The sequence below is a fragment of the Calidris pugnax genome, unplaced genomic scaffold (genome assembly GCF_001431845.1).
Source record: "Calidris pugnax isolate Ruff unplaced genomic scaffold, ASM143184v1 scaffold5, whole genome shotgun sequence".
Classification (NCBI taxonomy): Eukaryota; Metazoa; Chordata; class Aves; order Charadriiformes; family Scolopacidae; genus Calidris; species Calidris pugnax.
Genome location: NW_015090814.1, coordinates 540,081 through 564,465, shown reverse-complemented (window position 1 = coordinate 564,465; position 24,385 = coordinate 540,081). Strand labels below are relative to the sequence as shown.

General features: G+C 40.3%; 1 protein-coding gene across 17 annotated transcripts in view; it reads left to right on the top strand.

The window, feature by feature from the left end:
* ASPH (aspartate beta-hydroxylase) overlaps positions 1–24,385 on the top strand; it is a 125,413-nt gene that overhangs the window by 96,301 nt on the left and 4,727 nt on the right. For all 17 annotated transcript variants that reach the window (XM_014939620.1, XM_014939615.1, XM_014939619.1 and 14 more), the window contains 5 exons: positions 164–253; positions 5,246–5,383; positions 12,615–12,750; positions 13,611–13,702; positions 18,616–18,749. In XM_014939620.1, the coding sequence (XP_014795106.1) occupies positions 164–253; positions 5,246–5,383; positions 12,615–12,750; positions 13,611–13,702; positions 18,616–18,749 (590 nt within the window). The remainder of the gene's footprint in view (positions 1–163; positions 254–5,245; positions 5,384–12,614; positions 12,751–13,610; positions 13,703–18,615; positions 18,750–24,385) is intronic.

Here is a 24,385-nt window from a genome sequence, read left to right as displayed (position 1 = left end):
TTCCGGGTTACCATGGTGGTTATATTTTATAGCCAATGTCATAGCCTGTCTCTTGCGTAGAATTTGCAGCCTATTTACAGCAATCAAATGAACTCTTTTAAAAGTCCCATTGAAATTTCTCTTATACTTTTTTGTTGTTGGTTTGTTGTTGTTGTTTTTTTAGGAAGGACTGGAGTCTGGCGACCCTGGCACAGATGATGGACGCTTTTATTTTCATCTGGGTGATGCCTTGCAGAGAATGGGAGACAAAGAGGTACACATTTAACATGGTCTTGCTTTGAAGTCTAAACCTCTGATAGAATACAGAATCCAGAAAAACTTTTAAGCATGGGCTCAATGTTGGACACATGAGTAGTCCTATTGCAATAACAACCCATCACATGTGTGTAGAGGTCAAGATGCGCAACAGCAAAAAATCAACTATTGTGGCAATACCATCTCTTGGCATCCCTTGCTCTAGAACTAACCTAACCTTTTGAAGCTTGCATGGGGTATTTTGAACTGAGAGACTAAATGTTTTTCAAAAATTTGCTGAAGGTTGTTTTAGAGTCTGTTTTCTGCTCCTACCACTTATAACAAAGATTTTAGCTGAAGTTTTGAAAAGACGATTACATGTATAACACTGTATACAAGTTCTCTCATAGCTCTGATGTAAGTGTTCTGTAAACCTCCCTTCTTTTCAAAGTGACCTTGAGCACCAGTGAGTGAGTATGTGATGAAAGAAGACCATGGGAGGACTGAATATGTGGGCTGAGTTATGGTATTTGTTCAATAATTAAAGTAGCAAAAAACTCAGAAAAGCAGAGATTTGTGCAACATATCAAATGTACACCCAACAAAAGCAAATATATGTGACTGCAAACCATAAGAGTTACCAATCTGTTTATATAAAACCAAATATAATATAAAAGCCAAATTTAAATTTGTGAATTAACACTATTGCCATGGTAGGGGAGCAAAGGGCTTTTGTTGAAGACTGTTATTAGTAGTAGACTTTACAATGGACATGAATCTAAAAACAAACAAAAAACAAGCCAAAAAACCCTACTCAGGTTCCTGGATGGGAAATGTGAAAAGAATAAGCATTTCAAAAAAGCATAGTGAAACTCCTTTTTAATTGGTTATATAGTAATACGACTGAAATATTGATACCTAAAATGCTGTAAATAATGCTGACCTCTTGAGTATCTTGGTCCAGTCATTAGACAGTTCTCCCATGTGACCCATAGATGGGTGAACTAAAATGAAGCCCGTGTTAGTGATCTTTCTGAAGACTAGTTCATCAAATTAATTTTCTTTTTTTTTATAAATCTACTATATCTATACTAAATCTATAAATAAATTTACTACAGTACCTTATATTTACCTTGAACTGTAATAATATCTATATTTTTTAAGATTGCCTCCTCGGAAAGTACAATAAAATATTCTTCCAGCGAAGTTTTTTGAATGTAAAAGTTCATTTACAAGTGAGAATTAGTTGGCCTCTTTCTATACATAAACACACACACGTGTGCATGTGCACACATGTATGGGCACACACTGTCTCTCTGTCTGAGACTGTCCTTCTCTCAAGAGAAAACCAAAAAGGAAATCCCTGTATGCTTCCATGGGATATTCTGGGTTGAAAGTTTGAGCCTAGAGCATCCCATTACAATGTTTGACTGAAGATACCACACAGGTGTAATTAACATACATCATCCCGACCCCCAGGATAATTGTGTGTTAATGTTTACGGAGTTAACAGTCAAATCTGCTGTAGAAAAAGTTTTAATCAATGACAAATGAACTTCTTGGCATAGAGGAGACTTTTCAATTTATCAGTGAAAAGTCCACTGCTAAGCTAAATTTTTCTCACTGACCTTGCTAGACTTGCTGAACCTCAAGATTTAATCAAGGAAACAGATCAATATTTAAAGAACATGTGAAATTACTATCACTGAAGGTTTGTTGAAGGTAGATATTCATCTATTAGAGCTAAATTAGGAATTATGAATGTGGTCTTGGTAAGCATTAGGGAAACAGTGTAGAGTATGCCCTTTCCAACTATAATTTGATAAAATGCCAAATTGACTTAAAAGAAAAGATAAATTAGAATTGTGGAAGGTATTATAGAACAAAGTGCAGTTGCCACAGAATGGGGAAATTCCAGAACTTTCCTGGAAAAGAAGCTATACTGTTGTAGGTGTCCTGAACAGTACAGTGGTCATTATTTAGTCTTTCCACAGCCCAGATCTGCATGCGAAAGGAAAGGTTGGAAACTGGAAACTGGAAACTCAAGACTGGAAAGGATGAGTGAGGCAACCTAACCTACTCCGTGCTATCAAAGGCAATCTCACAGCCCAACTCCTCTAATAGATAAGGATTAACAGTATTATACAGCGTGATTACAGCTGATGTATCTTAAAGAGCAGCAACATTCATATTCATCAGTCGGTGGCTGAAACAAGTAATTCATCCTCCTTACCACTTGGGCTAACTCCAGGCATTGCAAATGAGTGCAGGCAGTCAGCATGAACAATCTATTGACGTCCTGCTGCCCTTACCATTTACACCTGGGGGAACTTAACGTTATAAATCGAAATGCTTCCATTTCACAGACGTAGCCAAGATAACATCAAAATTTAAAGATATACTATGTATTACTCAAAGGTAATACATAATTCTATTTTTTTTTTTTAACCCACGCACAATTTTACAAAGCTTCTTTAGAGGAAAAAAGATGAAAGCTTACATATGGCCTGCTGTTATTCTGCTCATTCACACTGATTTTTCTGGAGTTCAGACAGATACTGTAGGGCAACATTCTATTATGGCCTTTCCTCCAAGAGAGTTATAAAGATGAGTACCACATTTTTTAAAAGATTGCAGAAGATTTACAGACTTTCAAAAAATGATCTATGGCTATAATATAGAGACTTATGAAAAAATGGGAAGACAAAACCACCCAACGTAATTTCTTACCTTATATCTGAAATAAAAGATCTCTAAGATGACACCTAGACATAATCCATTACATGAATTTCCAAAGGCTTTTTGTTTTCTTGACTGACTGGCTGCTAAGGGTAGGTAAGTCTTAGTAAGTCACACACTGTTCTCATGGCTTATTTGTACCCAAAAAAGTTTTGTTTTCCCTTCTAGTTTAGTGGCTGACATCAACTGGTCTCCTAGAGATGTGTTTATTTGATTGTATGTTTCTCTTTCCATTAGACCCTGTACATAAAATGATTATTCTTTTGCTTCAGGGTTTCTACTGTGGGTTTTGTCTCAGCAAGTCTTTTGGTTCAGCCTTCGTGTCAAACGAGGGCAGATTAACGGACAGCTGTCATATCCTCGTGAGTTAGAACAGGAGAAATGACTCTTTGAAAAACAAATATCAATTAAAATAGTTAGTCACGCAGGGAAACTACCGTACCAGATTGCTACTGGGGACAGTGTTCATCTTTTCCAGATGTTGTGGTTTAACCCGGCCAGCAACTAAGCACCACGCAGCCACTTGCTCACTGCCCTCTTCCTGTGGTGGGATGGGGGAGGGAGACCATCTTTTCCAGATGTTGTGGTTTAACCCGGTCAGCAACTAAGCACCACGCGGCCACTCGCTCACTGCCCTCTTCCCGTGGAGTAAAAGTGACAAAACTCATGGGTTGAGATAAAGACAGTTTAATAGGTAGGACAAAACACGTGCACACATGCAAAGAAAAACAAGGAGTTCATCACTACTTCCCACCAGCAGGCAGGTGTTTAGGGCCATCTCCAGGAAAGCCTACCGCCTAATAATAGTTTGGGAAGCCTAATGCCATCACTCCGAATGTCCCCCTCTTCCTCCTTCTTGCCCTTGTTTTTATTGCTGAGCACGAAGTCATAGTATATGGAATATCCCTTTGCTCAGTTGGGCTCAGGTGCCCTGGCTGGGTCCCCTCCCAGCTTTTGGTGCACCCCCAGCCCACCCACTGGTGGGATGGTGTGAGGACCAGAAAAGGCCTTGACTCTGTGTAAGCCCTGCTCAGCAGTGAACATACATCCCTGTGCTATCAACACTGTTTCCAGCACTAATCCTAAAGATAGCCCCAGATTAACTCTGCCCCAGCCAAAACCAGCATGCCGGATTCTCTGTACTCGTGCTAGAAAGAAAAGTGGAGGGTTTCTTTTTTGGGGGGAGAACTTGGGTGTTTTATGTAGAGTGAGATAAGAATACATATTAGGTTGGGTGAAGGAGCATGAGAACAAATTTGGATGAGTGGCGCTTAGGCAGAGGCAAATTGGACAGTTTGCAGGCTTAGGAGGGAGCAAATTTCAAGTGGTGTAGGTAGAGAAGGGACTCTGTGCATGACTCCAAGTAAAGAGGTTTTTGGATGGTTTCTGTTCAAGGCAGGGATTGCTGCCTGCTTCAGTCCCTCTGCTCTGGTGCTCTGGACTTCTTACCTCGGATCTCCCTACTTAGGTTTTTTTTGTCTTTTTTTTTTTTTTGATGTGTGTATTGTCTAAAAATACTGTAGCTGTAGCAGCAATGCTGGACAGGAGGACAGGAAGGAGGCAGCTGTATGTAGCCTTCTCTGTGTACGGTTCATCACAGCCCTACTTATGCTGGATGATTTATTTCCAAGTATCCCAATTTCTTCCTTTGCAGGACCTTGTTTTGCTGTCATACAAGGTAAAAGAAGTTGTGGAAAGTGACAGTAAGACAAGCAAAGGTCCAGTATTAACCTCAGTAGTTTTCTACCACGTGGTCAGTTCTGGTGTGGCAACAAATATTTGAAGAAACTCAAGTGCATGTATGTGTTAGATAACTAAGTAACAATTTAGCTCCACAAAGTCAGCACTGTTTTCCTCGTCACAGCATCTCCACTGGCAGCAGAAGGCAGTCATCCTTAATTCATAGGTAGAGAATTGAAGCGTAGAGAAAACAAGGTTGACCAAGATGGCAGACAATTAGATCTCCCAAGTCCGAGGACAGCGCCTAGATTACTGACCCATATTTGGTGTAGATGGTTGTGAGAAGATTATCCTATTTTGCAAATGTTGGATTGGACAGCATTGGCAGACTGATCTATTTTGGGGTTGTTTGTTGGCTTTTTTTGGCTGTTTGGTTTTTTTTCCTTAAAGCGTTCTTTTCTACATTGCATTAGAAGAATAACCCCAGCGTCCAAAGAGACAGTCCGTTACCTTACCAAAAAAGCGTCTCACCTTTTTTTTTGTGGGAGTTTGGCTGATACGAATTTTGTTGTTAACAACTGCAATCTTTTAGGCATACAAGTGGTATGAACTTGGATACCAGAGAGGTCACTTTGCATCAGTTTGGCAGCGCTCCCTCTACAACGTTAAGGGACTGAAAGCTCAGCCTTGGTGGACAGCGAGGGAAACTGGTTATACGGAACTGGTGAAGGTAAGGCAGTTTGTTTCTGCATGCTTTGATTTCATTTTTTTTAAAATAAAAACTATAATCTAAAGTGAGAATAGCAACTATAATCTAAGCAGAGAAAATGCTAATTTATGTGTTCTAAATCACTGCCTGTGAGTACCAGACACCAGTCTCAGACTGAACACGGAGTTTAACAAACATACTATAAAATTAGCCCAGGCATTTTCAAAACTGAGAATGGGGACAGAATGGCTGAACTGTATTAATTGTAATTAATTTATTAATAACGTATTAATAAATACAAAGTTTGTATGGTAGACAACCATAACATCTCAAGTGCTAGAAGGACAGCAAGCTCTGGTAGCATTTGGAACACCACCATTGTGAATTTTTAATGAGTGAGGAAAGGCTGTGTCTTTCATCCCTTGTGTAATATTTGGTGACTTCTTTGGAAGCATTTAATTGCATAAGACAGATGAGTAGATTCCCAGTGGTGGATTTAACAAGAAATAAAAACATAAAATTTAACTTCTCTAAAGTTCTTTTTTGGTTTAATGCAAGGCAAGTAGTCTGGTTACTATTCATAATAGTAGTTTGTGTTTCCAAAATTGCATATTTTTTATTATTATAATTTTAATCATAATTCTTAAGGGAAAAAAAAAATTTAAATGGGGGAATAACCTTTTATTTCCTGTATGTTTTAATTATTGGGATGTGGTTTAGCAAAATTATTCTGCACAAATAATTTAAAACCATAAATGTTTATTTGCAAGAGACATATTCCTTCAGAGCAGTTGTTTCATTGTACTTAGTTACATAACATGATAAAATGCCTACTGTGAAACTTTGATTTTATTTAAAAAAAAAAAAAAAAGAAAGAAAGAAATTTAAAAAGGGAAGGTTATTCCTTGTTATGCTTTTGATGGCAGAATAAATAATGCTAGGAAATTTAAATTAAAGTGTGATTCTCCGGTGTAATCTCAGTCACACAAAAAAAAAAACAAACCCAATTAGCTTTATGGACTAGCATTTGGGAAGATTTCAAATGTGCATGTATTGAACTCATTCTTGAGGAATGTGCAGGAATAGATACTCCCTGCCATAAAGGAGGTGGAGAAGCTGAGAACTTGTTCTCATACTTTTGCTAAATGAAAAAGAAAGAATATATATTATTTTGTTGATGTGTTAGAGCTATCTGCAATGATGTTTTACAGTCTCTTACATGTAAACCATTCAAATTCCTGAGTCACAGAAGGTAATGGTCCCTTCACCCTTGGCGTGAGGAGACAAGTCAGCTTTGAATGAATTCAGAAATAATTCCGTTTCCTGTTATTAAATGGCCAGGACTCCATCCTGAAGGGATTTTTTTCAGATAGATCAGACCACATATAGAGGTCTTGGTTTGGATCAGCATCCTGCGTGGCTCCTAGAAGAGCCATTCAGGAGCCCAACAAGGGTAGGAGTTCACCCCTGACCTCCGCAGCCCAACTGCCTCTCTGAAATCCACTCATACTTCTTCAATACAGTAATTTCGTGGAGTATTTTTTAGCTATTTTACTAGCAATATGTCATTGAATTCAGACTAAATTCTGGCTGCTGACTTAGATACTGTAATTTGGGGGTGGTAAGATTTGCATTATTCAAGATAATGTTTACAGTTGAAAGTATAAACTTCAATATAATAATAAATACAAGTTAAATGCATGAGGAAAAATATTTGTATTTCCTCCATAACTCAAGAAAGTACTTGAAGTTTTGAAAGGAAGCAGGCTTGATTCTAATAACATACCACACTGCAAGCAAAATTTGAAGTAGTATTCTCCAGAAAGTGGCAAAAAATCATTGAAGACATTGGTATTGTTAATTTCTGAAAAATTTCAACTTCTGTACATGTTTTAGCAGAAAAAAAAAAACCACAAAACATTATTTCCCTGTTTTACAGAGCAAAAAAAACAATCAGCAGTTATTTCTTATTGCTTCATCTCATTACGTTCCTCTTACATCTGTGCAGGATGTGTGGGAAATGCTCTCAAATCACAGTGGTGGAGTTGGACATGGAAAGCTGCTGTATGAAGGGCAAAGCACTGGAGGCCCTGACTGTCTCTCCCTATGTTTCACCGCTTGTTGTTAAATGTGAACAAGCTATTTTTCAGTATTTTGGTAGCCTAACAATGCTGACGGAGGATTTATTTGTGGCTGGTGGAGACAGACTAGCAGCTCTTTTTGGTTCATTCTACTAACCAGCACAGCTGTGGTCAGGAGCATCTTATAGCACAGACCTGGTTTGATTTTGTTATAAAGGTTAATGTGATTTCTTGGGACTAGAGATGGAGATGTGAGTTTTGACAGTGCTTTGCTTTTTCCACAGAAAACCTGAAGCAAACATAGTCTTTTTTGTTGGTATTCACAGTTTAATAAATTCCTTCTGAGGGGCATTCAGCTCACCTAACTGTAGCCATACAGGCACGAGGCATATTGTCCTAGTTGACAGGTCAAAGAAGAGGTATTTTCAGAGGATGATTAATTTTCTCTATGTTAAATAACTATCTAAGGCTGGCATGTCTCCCTTTCTGGTGTTAACTTTCCTGCTGCTTTACTAAAAAAAAGAAGCCTAGACCTTTTAGGCCTGATGTTTAACTACCTGATGGGTGAGATTAAACACAATCTTCTACTTTATTTTTTTTGCTATTACTTACTTGCCTGCATGTCTTAAGGAAGAGATGACTTTTAGTTTCTTAAAAAAAAAAGGAAAAAAAAGAATGAGAGCATCTAAATAACATTTGTTATGGTGGTAAATCATGGTTAGTGTTACCGTGCCAAGGGGAAGTGGATCTTTGCATCTCTTTAGCTGCTGCCTGCTAATGCTAAAGTTTTTTGTAGTTTCTTTGAAAGACCAAGAAGGGCCAGTTTAAGCCATTAAATTAGGTAGAGTGTGTCAAGTGACTTACGTAGAAATGTTCTGTTCATTTTCCTGCTCTACAGTATTTCAGGCCTTTGGATCTGGAGATCCAAGAAACCCTTTCTTTCTTGTTAGAACTCCTCTAAAAGGAAACACGTTCTCCTCCCTTGCGGCAATTTTAGCTTTTCATGGACAGTCTCACTGAGTCATTGCATCATTCTCTGGTACCTTTTGTAGAACCTCAGTGTGGCATTTTTTTTTCTATTCTGGTGCTGGTTTATAAAAATACTGAGAGGTACAATGCTATTGGATCCTGGAGACTTCATCAGTCTGAAAGTAATACATCAGTAATGACCTCGGTGCCTTTGTCCTTTCCTCACGTTGTGTCTGCTGACTTTTGGAAAGGACCCAGAGGATGCTTTGGCAATGATGTACTACAGTAAATAGCTGACTGATTAAAGTAGATCTTGTATTGTTGGATTTTTTTTTCTGATGGCTTAGATTTTATTAATTAAGAGTTTAAAGTGCAGCAAGAAAAGCACAGAGAGAGAGTGAAAGTACTGGCAACAGCACATATCCATAATGTTTTTTGAAGAGTGACAGCTAGGGCTTAATGGTTTAGCTAATAATAGCTAAACATTCATATTTAGGGGAGAAATTAAATTGAAATATGCATTTAAAGTGTGGTTGGATGCTTTAAGGGGAGCCTTGTGCTGAAAAGAGCAGAGATGATGTGTATGCAATGCTGATGTTCAAGCACTGCGGGTGACCGAATGGGTGCAAGGAATCTATTTTGGACAGTACAAATATTGCCCCTTACTTTGAAGGTCATCAGCGCTGCCCAGCAGAGACACAATAACTGATCATGAATACTCTCCTACTCTTTGTTCCCAGTTACAATGTGAAATATATTGTAATCCTCGCAGTGATTTTATTTTATAGTCAAATGGATTAAAATGGATGTGTGGTCAGTAGTTATAGAATCATAGAATGGTTTGGGTTGGAAAGGACCTCAAAGATCATCTAGTTCCAACCCCCCTGCCCTGGGCAGGGACACCTCCCACCAGACCAGGTTGCCCAAAGCCCCATCCAGCCTGGCCTTGAACCCCTCCAGGGATGGGGCAGCCACAGCTTCTCTGGGCAACCTGTTCCAGGGTCTCACCACCCTCATAGTAAAAAAATTCTTCCTGAGATCTAATCTGAATCTTTTTTCTTCCAGTTTAAAACTGTTTCCCCTTGTCCTATCATTACCCTTCCTGGCAAAGAGTCCCCCCCAAAGAGTTATGCCCCACGTGAGGGCTCGGGACCTTTTAATCTCTGCCTGTGTCACTTATGACCATGCACTGAAGTGGTTTGACTGCACAGTGTAAGGATTCTTTTAATGTAATAGTCACACATAAAAATAAACTGATATTAAGAAATCCCTATTTAAATATACTAACCTCTTTGCCAATAAAATCTACATTATTGCCAGATGTAAGGCAACTGTAAACTTCCATTATTGCTAGGAACTGTATTTAAAAAAACATATGGAGGTTTATGGGAATCAGCCTCTCAGAAACAAGTGCATATGCTCCCAGTGCTGTTTGCCTCCTGATTCTTCATTTGAAATCAGGATATTACCCCGATTATAATATGAATTTGTTGCTATAGCCTGAGGCTTGAATCCCTACGTATTATGGAGCATAAGCATACTTAACTTTTTTCTGTAGATACCAGCTCTTGGATCAAGAGCCTTAAGTCCGAGTCTTAGTCATTATGTTTTAATGGTGTTATGTGTTCTTACCCCTCAAGGTACGCCGAAAAGTCTGTAAAATCAGGGAGATCAAGGCTGAGCTGTGTTTGAACTCCCTTAACTCCCCGCTTCCTTTCTACCTGGGGGTTGCCTGTCACTCACAGTAAAGCACTGTCAGTGTCTTTTATAGATGGGGTCCAGGTTTTCAGGAGTACAGAGAGGCTATTGATTTCAGTGCAGGTTGCATCTAAAGCCATCGAGGCGGTGGTTCAAAATCAATGACAAGTATTCAGATCACTTGGTATCCAGCATGTTAGGGAAGGAATCTCAAAAGGCAAGGATAAACATGCACCTTTGGAGGTTAACTTTCAGCCCGTGGCACTTGTGAAGGTTTAGAGGTAACAAAGCAGCTGTTGCCTACAACTCCTTGGACCACCAGTGCTCTTCATGCATCATCTTTCTCCATGGGTCAATGCTCCTTCTTACCTTTATTCAGGATAGAGAGTATGAGTAGTTTGAAGAAACAGAGAAGCTCTTGAAATATCTTTTAAAGTTTTCCAGTTTTGTTGATTCGTATTGCTTTAGTTTGAGGTCTGTATTAAATGTAAGTTATTCTTTTCTTTCCAGTGCAAAATTAGGTACTCAGGCTGGTGTTTCCTTTTATAGATATGATAGCGCTGATTCGGTACGAGCACTGTGCCTGTATTCATCTCTCATCGGGTGGAAATTTTCAGCCTTCTTTTGTACCCTGAAGGGTAGATATAGACTAGACATGAGGAAGAAATTCTTTCCTGTGAGGGTGGTGAGGCACTGGAACAGGTTGCCCAGAGAAGAGTTGTGGATGCCCCATCCCTGGAGTTGTTCAAGGCCAGGCTGGATGGGGCTTTGAGCAACCTGGTCTAGTGGGAGGTGTCCCTGCCCACAGCAGGGGATTGGAACTCAATCATCTTTAAGGTCCCTTCCAACCCAAACCATTCTATGATTCGAAGATTTTTGAAAAAGCTGGTTTTCCAACAATATTCTAAGAAAATTTTCTACTTAATGTTAACTGTTAAATGATTGTTATGGAAACCCATCAGTGGGAGAGAATAAGGTGAATGCACCAGGAAAGATGATAATTGTATTTTCTACTTAATGTTAACTGTTAAATGATTGTTATGGAAACCCATCAGTGGGAGAGAATAAGGTGAATGCACCAGGAAAGATTATCTTCTCCTTTAGTATATGGACAAGAGAGAAAAAAAATTGCTAGGAAGAGGAGAGTGCTGTAGTAAGGGAAATGCAATCTTAATTTTCGTAGATCGTAGCCTACCAAAAAATCCTTTAGTATATGGACAAGAGAGAAAAAAATTTGCTAGGAAGAGGAGAGTGCTGTAGTAACGGAAATGCAATCTTAATTTTCATAGATCGTAAGTGTTCTAGTGGGAGAAAGCCACTAAATTATAGACAGCCTGTTCTAGCCACGGCTTGCTGAGCCTTTTGTGATATATCAATGTACAACCTATTTTGTGTGATCAGCTTGTCTTTTAATTGAAAAAATACAACTAGAAAATGCAACTGTTTAATTTAAAATGGGGAAGGCAAATAAGCATATGGAGTTTTAAGGCTAAAAAGGGGCAGCTATATCACCTGCTCTCACAGACTTTGGAGTTTTACTCAGCTTTACACATCATATAAAGAGTTAGCCTTTTTTTAGCATGAGATTGATTGAAAATGTCTTACAGAAATGCTTTGTTCAAGAGCACAAAGGAAAAATGAAAACTATTCACCCAAAATAAGATTTACTGAGTAAAGTAAGTGGCTGGGAAATGGAAGTTGCTTTTATCCTGGTCCATTGTTACGCTGTGGGTTTCTCGGTTATATTGCTATAACATTAGAATAACTTATTATTAGTAGAATAAAAGGGTTTCTATCTGATTTTTACAAATATAATGTCCTAAGGCGGCAGAGAACAGAATTTTTAATTCTACAATCTTGTGGGTTTGGTACGTATGAAGTACAAGCCAGCTTACACGTTTTTAATGGTTGTATCCATAAATCATCACCTGGCATTTCGAGTCGTTATTTGATCTTTTTCGATAACATCAGCCTGTGCAAGTGAATCTTTGCAAACCTTTTTGAAGGTTTAAATCATAACTGTCAGCTTAAATGGCCTGTTTACATTTGTACTCATTGAACTGTGATGTTGTGCCAATGCCTGGAGTTCCAGGTCATGCGGATGGTTTTCTAGTTGCAGGAGTGCTTCCAGGTAACCTGTGCTGCCTTTAAGAAGATCAATACAATTCCTTGCTTGCAATACAAAATGGTCTGTTAGGGAGCCCTTAGGCTAATCAAAAAGCAAGTCAAAGCAAGGCCTGTTCTGCAAAGAGGCTGGGGATTATTGAAATTTTATGATCCCAAAGAAATTGAATCTGAGGAACGCTGTGAAAATTGTTTTTCTTGCCATAACGTGAAAGAAGGGAATTGAATATAAAGAAACTTGATAATGATGATGAACACTTTTTTTAGTCCTTTTAAATTAAACAAAAAAAATTTTTTTAATAATGGTAAGGGAAAAATAGAAACAGTACTAAAGCCAAATGCAGGAAGTTCTCAGTGCAGTAACATGGCTCTCGCAACAGTCCTTAGAAAAAAATTGGAAGCTCATTCGTGATGAGGGTCTTGCTGTGATGGATAAAAAAAGAAACCTCTTCCTGCCTGAAGATGAGAATCTACGAGAAAAAGGAGACTGGAGCCAGTTTACCTTATGGCAACAAGGTAAAACACATTGTATTTCTTCTCTTTCCCCAAATTCACTTTCTCAGATTAATATAGTGTAATAAGGAGAAGTAACACAGTTTTTTCCAGAACTGTTTTTGTAATCGCTGGGTCTGCAGAAGAAGGGAGCTGGTAAAATAGTGTCTGGGGCCCCTCCAGCAGTGAATAAGGGTTCTTTATTCTACACCATGGTGTCCCAAAGCACTTCTAAGAATCCCTTGAGGGTAATGCTGCTCTTCTGGCACGGCTGCCAACATGTTGCATGGCAATGCTTAGTGCAGATCAGTCTGAGGGAAGACAGGACCATGGGAGAAGGCACATCCTTAATATTGTGTTGTCAGCGAGGTGAGATCTATCACTCAGAAATGGTATAAGCAAAAGATTATGAGCTTTGATAAGCCTGCTGCCCTGTCCCTGAGCTGTGCAGGGGGAGGCCCCATTATTGGAATGACCTTAAATCCTTATAAGACTCTGCATATGTAAAAGTACTGTAAAATAAAATATTGAAAGCAACTTAGATCAAAATATGATCTGGTGTTGAAATGGTATGATGTTGGTGGCATTTTTCATGGTTTTTTTTTCTGTGCAGCTTCATTAACGATTATACTAATAGAAACATGTTTGAAAATTGGTAGAAAGCCTGCTCTTCACAAATAATTTAAATGCAAAGATGTTGCAGGCTCCTCGGATATTACATTGTGTTAATAGTTCTGTTTCATAATCTGTAGAATGGGAATAATAATATTTACCTGTCTTTCAGTGCCAGCTCTTTGAAAGCTTTGTTGCTCTTCTGAAAAGCAGGAAACAAGGAAATGTTTGTTTGTTGCTCTTACCGATGTTCTATCCATTATTTTCACTAGGAAGAAAAAATGAGAATGCTTGTAAAAGTGTCCCAAAAACGTGTGCTTTATTGGAAAGATTCCCGGAAGCCACCGGCTGCAGAAGAGGGCAGGTACCTGGCAAATTTCTTCATTTTTACAAATTCCTGTGAGGATGTGAGGATCAAGTGGTTTTGAGGAATGTGTGTAGAGGGATACATGACCTAGGTATATTTAATATCTCGGGCACACAATGAAGTTAACAGTAAAAAATATGCCCAGTTTTAGCCCTCAGCAAATACAAGGTGAAATATGTTAGCGGAAGCCATTCCATGGACTCTTTAGTTGGGTTGTTTTACCTTGTGTTTCCTGGAAGCTCGTGGTAGGTAAGTAGTTATGTGCCATGGGTGGGTCAACCAATAAGTAATGACTTAATAAACCTCAGCCCTAAGTGGCCTGGTCTGACTCACAGCTAACCCTGCTTTGAGCAGGAGGTTGCATAGGTCCTTTCTTACCTGAATTTTTTTTTTTCTGGTCTGAACATAACTTTACAAGACTAATTCAGTGAGCCAGATTCTCACTGTGATAAATGTCATCGATCTACCCCAGTCTGGCTGCATTAGACAGAGAAGAATCACCTCATGGAAGCCAAACAACAGTGCTGCTGTCATGTGCTTCTTTCCTAAACGTAAAGGAAGGAGATTTTACATCCATGAGCTGTGGCTTGGGTACCTGGTCTACACTGATACTTGTCTACAAATTAACCTCATTAATTTGTAGTCCCCTTCTTTGGAGATTTTCAAGACCCGCCTGGATGCAGCCCTGAGTAACATGCTCTGACAAGCTCTAAGCAATCCTGCTTCAGCAGGGGAGTTGGACTAGATGATCTCTATGGTCCCTTCCAACTCTAAAAATTCAGTGAAATTCAGTGAAATCATGCAGTGGGCTTACATGGTATGGATCAATACATATGCAGCTGAATGAGTGGCCCAACACAGATATCATGTCGTTCTGCAGGGCAGAATTTTGCATTTTATTTTTCTTTCAAGTTACTGTATTTTATCTGTGTTGATGACATGAGAATAACCCTCATGTTGCAAAAATAAGGATACAAAAGCTGGAAAACACAGTGCTAACATACATAATCCTAATTCTGAGCCTTGCGAGCAGGCAGTCAGTTTTTTCTCCAGACTCTTGCTTTTGATGCACAGAAGCGAGCTAAGATGGCTACTGCTGTGGGAATGAACAAGGCTGTTGTTTCTTTGATGTGTTGCAAAGGCTGGTTGTAGTGAATGTAACTGATGAGAGAGGTCATCACACTCCGTGTGGCTAACAGCAAGAAAACTGCTTTCTGTGCCATCCATAGTCAAAATGGATCTATCCCAGAGAGCAAATTCTCTTTGAGAGCTACTATTTTGTTCACCATTTTTTGGCACCCTGCATGTTATCACCAGGATACGGTTTGCAGAAACATCGTATAATCACAGCTATAGCTATAGCCATTTGTTTTGAACATGTAAAACATAAAATAATCTGAAAAATGGTGCTTTAGAAATCTTAAGTTTTACATCCAGTATGAGGGGATGCCTAGGACAATTTTGGTCTTATGCTAGCCATGCCTCAGATTCCGACTGGTAAATTAAATTTAAAATATTACCTAATCTCTAGTCACGTACTGAAGCACTTGGAAGCAACAGGAACCAACACAATCAGGAAATCAGGAATTGTGTGGTAGACTGTTTGGATGCTTTGGGCACCTCGTGTATTGACAAAGATAGAAGTGTAAAATAATCAATTGCCTGCTCAGTCTGCAGAGAGACTATGTAGAACAATAGCAAGCCATCATATTATTAAAAATTATATCATTCTTCTTAAAAATAGCCATAAACTAAAAATAGCATAGGTAGTTTTTATTCTGGGCGTTTCTTAACTCTCTCGAGTTTTACATTACAACCATAGTATAACTCATTGGTAGTTCAGGACAATTTATATATAGCACATACATATAATTCACAGACATATCTAGACTGATCTGTGTGGACAGATAACATACACAACAGTAATCATTCCAAAACGCTGGTATGTTAGCATTTAAAATGTTTTTTCTCTGGGATATTATTAACTATCTTGCATAGTCAGTTGTTCATGTTGCATTAGGGTCTGACAAGGCAACCAAAATAACACATCTCAGTGTAGCAGGGATGGTGGATTGGAGCCTCTGTGTTCACCATGGCCACCGGAGCTCATCACTTGCTGTCATAAGAAACTGCTGGTCAGCTGGAACCTCAGATGGTGGGAATGGCTAAAGCATTAGGCACACACTGTCTTCTGCTGATTTTGTTACAGTTGGAGAGCAAGCAATACCTTAAACCTAAAGATTTATCAAAGCTACCCTCTCCCAGCCTGATTGATTCCTCAGTTGAAAAGACCCTTCTCACCACTCTCATGCGTTATTCACACTTCCCGTTCATTGCATTGCTGTAGAATCACAGAAAGGTTGAGGTGGGAATGGATATCTGGAGATTACCGAGTCCAACCCCTTGCTCAAAGTGTGATGAACCAGAGCAGGTTGCTCAGGACTGTGTCTAGCCAGGTTTTGAATGCCTCTGAGCACAGAGACTCAACGGTGTCTCTGGGCAACCTGTTCTAGTGTACAGCAAAAATTATTTTTTTTCTTATGTATAAGTGGAATTGCCTGTATTTCAAACTCTGTCCATTGCCTCTTTGCCTTTCACTGGATACCACTGAGAAGAACCTGCCCTCGTCTCCTTCACTCCTCCCATCAGGTATTTATATATGTTGATAAGATCCCCCCTGAGCCGCCTTTTCTCCAGGCTGAGCAGTCTCAGCTCTCTCCGCTTCCCCTTGTATGTCAGATGCTCCACTCCCTTAGTCACCTTTATAGCCCTTCACCAGCCTTGCTCCAGCATGTCCATGTCTTTCTCATAGTAGGTAGCACAAAACTGGACTCAGCACTTGAGACCAACTCTCAGTAGAGGGGAAGGGTCACATCCCTCAGCCTGCTGCCAAACATCTCTCTGATGCAGCCCTGGAGGCTGTTGGTCTTTGCTGCAAGGGCATGTCACTGGCTCATGTTCAAATTGTTGCCTATGAGGACACCATGGTCTTTTTCTAGGAGGCTGCTTTCCAGAAATTTGTCCACCAGCTTGTATTGGCACATGGGGTTATTCCTCCCCAGTGCAGAACTTTGCACATTGTTCAACATCTTAAGATTCCTGTTTGCTCCTTCCTCCAGCCTGCCAAGGTCCTTATGAATGGCAGTAAAAAAAGAATGTAGTGTATCATCCATTCCTCTCCATTTTTCTACCATCTGCAAACTTGCTGAGGGGCGTGGACTCTGTCCAATCATCTGACTCATTTGTGAAGCTATTAAACAATGTTGGACCCAGTACTGACACCTGAGGTACACATCTGATGAGTGACCTACAGCTGGACTTTGTGCCTTTGATCACAACTCTTTGAGCGTGGCTGAACTGCCAGTTTTCAATCCACCTCACTGTCGACTTACCTGGTTTCTATTTCATCAGTTTGTCAATGAGGATGTTTATGGCAGGGAGTGTTGAAAGTTTTACAAAAGTTGAGATAAACAATGCCCACTAACCTTCCCTCCTCCACCAAGCAAGACATCACCATAGAAAGCTGGTTAAGTAAAATTTCCTCTTCAGAAATCCATGCTGACTGCTCCCAGACACTTTTTCCTCCATGTGTTTGGAAATGGTGTCCAGGATTATTTGCTCCATCACCTTCCCAGGGCTGACTAGCCTATATATATGTATATATTTCATCCTCAGATCCTCCTCCTTGCCCTTCTTCAAGATAGGAACAACATTTGCTTTCTACCAGTCCTCGGGGATTTCTCTTGGTTGCTATGACCTTTCAAAGATTATTGGTGTGGATTCACAACATCATCCAGTTCTCTCAGCACTCATGAGTGGATCCCATCAGGACCCATGGACCAGTTTGTTGTCCCCTAACCCAATCCTTCTCCACTGAGGGCAAGTCATCTTTGCTTCAGTCTTTTCCACTGATCTCGGGTGCCTGGGATTCCTGAAGGTCACTTATACCAGTAAAGATTGAGGCAAAGAAGGCATGTAGTGCCTCAGCATTTTCCATGTCCTTTGTCATCGATCTCCTGCTACATTTAGCAGCAGGACATTTTCCCTAGACTTCCTTATACTGCTGATGTGTTTGTAGAAACATTTCTTATTACCCTTCACTTCCATCCTCAGATTCAACACCAGGAGAGCTTCGACTTTCCTAACCTCATCCCTGCATGCTCTGATAGTCTCCCTGGGTGACCTCACCCTGCTTCCACCTCTCATATACTTCCTTTTTGTGTTTCAATTTTGTCTGGGTCTTCATGCTTCCTGTACATGAGGATGAACCATTCTTGAGCTTGAACGGGGTGACCCTTGTAAATCAACCAGCCACGCTGGACCCCTCTTCTCTCCAGCCCTTTATCTCATGGGATTTTTTTCCCCAGAAGATCCCCAAATAAGTCAAAGTCTGCTCTCCTGAAGCTGTGGGTAGTAATCCTGCTTTTTGCCTTTCTCCCTCCTCTCATGATCCTGAACTCCACCATCACATGGTTGCTTCAGCCAAGGCTGACAGTGACCTTCACAACCCAGTTGTCATTTCAGAGGGGCCGATCAGTATGGCTAACGCAGGCCTTGTGTCTCCTGTGGTCCTCCCTTTAAATGATGAGTGTCTGTAAGTCTTTCCATAGGAAAGAAGGTATTTTTCTGATTGTAGAGAGCAGAGAATTATTTTCAGGTTGAAATATGAATACTGATTATTTTAAAATACACACTTTTACATATGCACACACACCCTACAAGGCATGTATTTTGTAATAATGAACGCCTTTAGGACATGAGAAATTACAATTGTTGCTGAGACTCTCACAAAAGGTGACATTGTACTTTTGGTCTGTCATCACGGATGAGATGTAATGGAGTCCTGAACTCCTAGCAGTATGGCTGTGAAGTGTTGAACGTGTTGAAGGCCTTTCTCTCTCTTCTTGCAGATCAAATATTCTATCATGCACCCAGGGACTCATGTCTGGCCCCACACAGGGCCCACCAACTGTCGGCTAAGGATGCATTTGGGCTTGGTGATACCTAAGGAAGGCTGCAGAATTCGGTGTGCCCAAGAGAACAGGTATGGTCTGAGTTTTTTGGCATTTTTTTTACACCTTCCTCACCTAAGGAGGGCTGCTGAATTGTGTGCACCCAAAAGAACAGCCATCGTTTGGTTTTTTTTGGGTTTTCTTCCACCTTCTTCTGAAGAGGCTGAATAGGAGGTGGGACTGCTGTAATAAAATAACATTTAAAAAAAAAAAAAGATAAAAAAAGAAAAAAAGGTGTTTTGCTGATCAGAAGGTATAATATATTTCATTAAACAGGTAATTTGCATCCTAACTCTCAGTACAAACATGTAAATATCATTTGTCAAACGATGCCAGAAGAATCTTGGGAGACAAAGCTGTTCTCTACTATAGCACGGAAATAACAGTGAGTTTAGTCCATGAAGTCTCTCTGTGTTTACTTTTGTAATGCCAATCTAATACATTTGCCAACAGAGTACCTCTATTTGTCTTTTGTTTTGATTTTTTTTTGTGTGTAGAATTCTTTGCTTATTCAGCAAAAGCTGAGACTAAGCTATTACCTCCATTTTAATCACTGTAATGGAATACTCCTGTATTCTGTTCCCACCACTGTGTGAACAAAGTGGTGGTTTTGATCTGCTGCCAAGAGAGAAGGTGTCTGCAGCTCACCAGCCATTATTATCAGGCTGGCACCTTTCTTAGTCATAACCTGAACAGAAGGTGATGTGGAAAATGAACTTAATGGCCTCCTCCTTGGTAGCAACACTCCCTCAAAGTCAAGAGTGGAGAAACGCCTGTTGCTGGTACACTGCAGACCCAGCACTTCAGTGTCCAGGCTCCCGAACCTGGCTCAGTCTTACCATAGAATCATAGAATGGTTTGGGTTGGAAGGGACCTTAAAGATCATCCAGTTCCAACCCCCCTGCCCTGGGCAGGGACACCTCCCACCAGACCAGGTTGCTCCAAGCCCCATCCAGCCTGGCCTTGAACCCCTCCAGGGATGGGGCAGCCGCAGCTTCTCTGGGCAACCTGTTCCAGTGCCTCACCACCCTCACAAGAAAGAATTTCTTCCTAATATCTAATCTAAATCTCCCCTCTTCCAGTTTAAAACCATTACCCCTCATCCTATGGCTCCACTCCCTGATCAAGAGTCCCTCCCCATCTCTTCTGGAGCCCCCTTTAGTTACCAGAAGGGGCTCTAAGGTCTCCCTGGAGCCTTCTCTTCTCAAGGCTGAACAACCTCAACTTTCTCAGTCCTTATGCATCTTCTCTTCTCCAGACTGAACAACTCCAACTTTCTCAGTCCTTATGCACTGGACTCACTCATTTGAAATGTAAAACATTCAAGAGCTGATTGCAGCCTCTGCTGGAATGTGTTAACTTGAGTTGCTTTTGGCAAGAGTGCTACATTCAGAGTCAAAGGCAGGATTTTCCCTGAAAACATCGAAAGTGTGTCTACTGATGGCAATGAAAGGGTGGGTTTTTTTACATCCCTTACCTCCTGAAAGGGGAGGTGGGTGAACTACTGTGGAAGGGAACAGTGCCAGGAGGAAATCCTACTTTGGGCATTTTCAGTGTCCCCCCTCCTGGTGGTTCAGAGCAGTGGTAAACTAATGCTTTCAAATAGGAGAGCTGGCTCTCAAATATCAAGGTTAGACCTTCATACAGGGTCAGGCCTCTTCTGGTCTCCTGTCCTACTGCTGTGTGTATGAGATAGAGGACAGAAATGATGAGAATTTTGTACCCACTTACCTCTATGCCACCCAGTGTGGGTGTTAAGAGGAACAATGTTATGGTGCAACTCGTCTTTTGATGGACATCAGCTCAGTCTATTACTGTGTTTCACTCCTTCACTTGCAGGAGTCTTTTTGCTGCTTCTGTGACCTGGTAGACCTTGTTAGTATTCTGTAAAGCTATGGTAATTTTAGGTCGTTGGGCTATTTTGAAGTCCCAGCTCTGTAAACTGTAGGGTGCAACACACAAAAATAGTAGGTAAATAATATCGAGTCATCAGAATTGAGCATCTCTGTCAAACAAGGTAATCGTGTTCTGAAATGAAGGTGGAGAATTACAGCCTTCTGCAGAAGCCAGTCCAAGGTCTCACCTGTAACAGGTGACACTAGAGCTGGGCAGGTGAGATAGAAACTACCCCAAAGTGGCTCAGCACCAGACACCAGACCAGGATAATGTCGTCCCTCTGGTCCCACTGTGAAGTGTTTCTCACACCGTGAAGGCTTCTAGAAAATACCTATTTGCATGCTAATGGTGGGGTTTGTAATCTGTTCAAAAGGGGCTAATAGTTCTGTCAACTTCATGACTTTTTCTTTGTTGTGCAAAACAATTCATCCTATTATGATGCAAATGATAGATCCTGGGTTTTAACCTCTGAAGCTACTTCATCTGAGTGCCTGGAGTTTTTATTGTCCTTAACGGAGCCTCACTCTCAGGCTATTTAGGGCAGGATTTTTCAGGCTTGGTTTAATTAAAGAAAATTAAATTATAATAATCAACCCCCCAAAACCAAACACACTTCTCCCCAAAACAACAAAAAGACCCTCCAAAACAAAATATCCCCAAACAAAAACAAATCCCCTGAATCCCCCCAAATGATCAAAAAAACCCCAAACCAAACGCACACATCCCCCCAAAATCACCAAAGTCGGCTTGATATTTTTACCACATTATAACATTACGAGTGATTGACTCCCATTGACTTGACTAATGCCAGTGTAACTTCAGGGCAGTAGCAGAGACTCAGGGTCTGTATGAGATAAAACATTTTTATTATCAGATAACTGATGTGGTAGCAGAAAAAAACACATGATCGTAGCTGAAATCTGCAAAAGGCTCATTATCTGGGCCTTAAAGGCTGATGTCTGTTCAAACCAGTGAGGATATTTTACTATGTTTTGCTTTCTGATTTCTCTACTCTTGCTTAAAATATGTTTAGATGATCATTTCAGTTGAAACGATCCAATTTCGATTTCCATTTCTCTTCAGGACATTACGGCACAAGCCCATAAATTTTGATGGTTAACTTTTGTCGAATTGAAATTTAAAATACTGGGACAGCTTGAGAGTCTAAATCTCATTTTCACCCTGGTTTTGAATAAATAAATAAATAAATAAATTGTTTTCCCTGTGAATGAACATGGTTGAATGAGCTAAGCGATGCATTTCCATCTTTGATAGCAAGATCTTTGTTTCTTTATTGTTACTGCTCTTCACAGTTCCTAATTCCCTTTAGAGGCATCCAGCCTCACGGACTGCTTCAGCTCCTAAGGGATTAATTAAAAATTAAATTAAAAAATTTGATCATATGGTCATTGTAGAGAGGCTGTAGGAGGAAACACTTCTTTGACCAATATTGCCTTGACTGATGGATATTCACCCAATCTCACCTGAAGGGGTATAATCAGGTCCATGCTTTTGTCCTGCTGCAATGCAAAATAAACTTGCTTTGTTCATGCCACTGCCTGACTTTACAATAGACAAACCATGTAAGACATAACCAGCTGCTGTGTCTAAATACAGTAGGTGAGACTGAGGTCTGAGGGGCAGCAAAAAACTGACCAGCACAGTGGCTTTTTGAACTGTTGTGACATCACTAGTGGTCACTGATCAGTTGTTGATTTTTCACAGTATCAGCAATATGCGTTTAACCAGGCATTAGAACTCAAAATTATGAATCCAGATCTCGGCAGGCTGGAGAAGTGTGCCAGCTGAAACTTCTCAAAGTTCAAGAAAGCAGATGCAAAGCCCTGCCACTGATAACGGATCAACTGGGTGATGACTGGGTAGAAACCAGCTTTGAAGAAAAGAACTTAAGGGTCCTAGGGGATGTGTTGAACACAAGTCATAATGTGCTCGTGTCTTGATGAAGGCTAAGCACATACTGAACACTGTTCTTGTGTAGGAAGCAGTTTGAGGGAAGCATTTTTTCCCCCTCTCCTCTGCACTCAGGACTCTGTCTCTAGAGTACTGTGTCCAGTTTGGGGCTCTTCAGTACAAAAAAAGTCATTGATAAACTAGAGGGGCTCCAGCAGGGCACGGATCAACTGGGTGATGACTGGGTAGAAACCAGCTTTGAAGAAAAGAACTTAAGGGTCCTAGGGGATGTGTTGAACACGAGTCATAATATGCTTGTGTCTTGATGAAGGCTAAGCACATACTGAACAGTGTTATTGTGTAGGAAGCAGTTTGAGGGAAGCATCTTTTTCCCCTCTCCTCTGTACTCAAGACACTGTCTCTGGAGTACTGTGTCTAGTTTGGGGCTCTTCAGTGCAAAAACAGTCATTGATAAACTAGAGGGACTCCAGCGGGGGATGAAAAAGATGATTAGGAGACTGGACCATGCAACACATGAGGAGAAGCTCAGCCGGTTTAGAGGTCTGAAAAAGAGAAAGCTAAAGGGAAGCCTGGTTACTGTCTTCAGCTACTAATGGGTGACTGAGCAGAAGACAGTGCCAGACTCTTCAGAAGTGTGTAGTTACAGGATGAGAGGTAGTGGACACAAGTGACAGTGAAGGACATTCCCTCTAGATAAAAGGAAATTTTGACGTTGAGGTAGGTGGAACACAGGAAAAGATGGTGGACTGTTCATGGTTGCAGATATTAAGTGACAGTGAAGGACATTCCCTCTAGATAGAAGGAAAATTTCACATTCATTCCTGGAACACAGGAAAAGATGGTGGACAAAAATCCACTAGTCAAGAACCTGAGATATCTCATTTAACCTTGAAGTTGGATCTAACTTTGCAGTGAGTCTTGGTCTGAGCAGAGACTTGGACCAGATGCCTTTCCAAGGGTTTCTTCCTAAATCATTTTGTGGTTTTGTCTTTCATAAAATTGAGAGGTCTGAGCAGAGACTTGGACCAGATGCCTTTCTAAGGGTTTCTTTTGACCTAAATTATTTTGTGGTTTTATCCTTCATAAAATTGAGAGACACACTGATTCTTCTGACAATTAATCTCTCTATTCTACTTTGCCTCTTGCCATTCCTTTTAAATCTGGTAATTTTGTTAATTTTTAAAATGGTGGAGGTGCTGAAAACCAAGTCACTTGGGAATAAATTCTGTGCGTTTCTTTTTGTGCCTAACAAAGGTACAGATCTCGGGAAAAATATCACTGTTAAAACTTGGCTCTTCCATGACAAAATGAGCACGGACCCAGGGTATTCACATCCGTTCAGTGATCTGCTCTGCCTAAGCAGCACTTGAAGAGCAGAGAGGCTTTGAGTTGATGATCTCATCCTTCTGGTCCAGCTTTAACGTTATAGTTAAGCCAGTGTACACTATGGCATTGCAACCCTTTCCCTGAAGAAAAATATTTAGACTCATTGCTTTGAATGGATTTATGGGACATAAATCCCTGAAATTTTAAGCGTGATCTGGGCCTAATTCCGTTGTTCTGATTTTTAGAAAAAAAGCGGGTTGATTTAATATTAAGCCAGTGTACACTATGGCATTGCAACCTTTCCCTGAAGAAAAATCTTTCAACTCTTTGCTTTGAATGGATTTATGGGACAAGGCTGTGAACATCCCTGAAATTTTAAGCGTGACCTGGGCCTAATTCTGTTGTTCTGATTTTTAGAAAAAAAAAGCGGGTTGATTTAATGTAATTTGTTTTCAAGCCATATGGCCATATTACTAGTCATTCCCTCAGAGTCCATCACTCATTGTGTATGTAT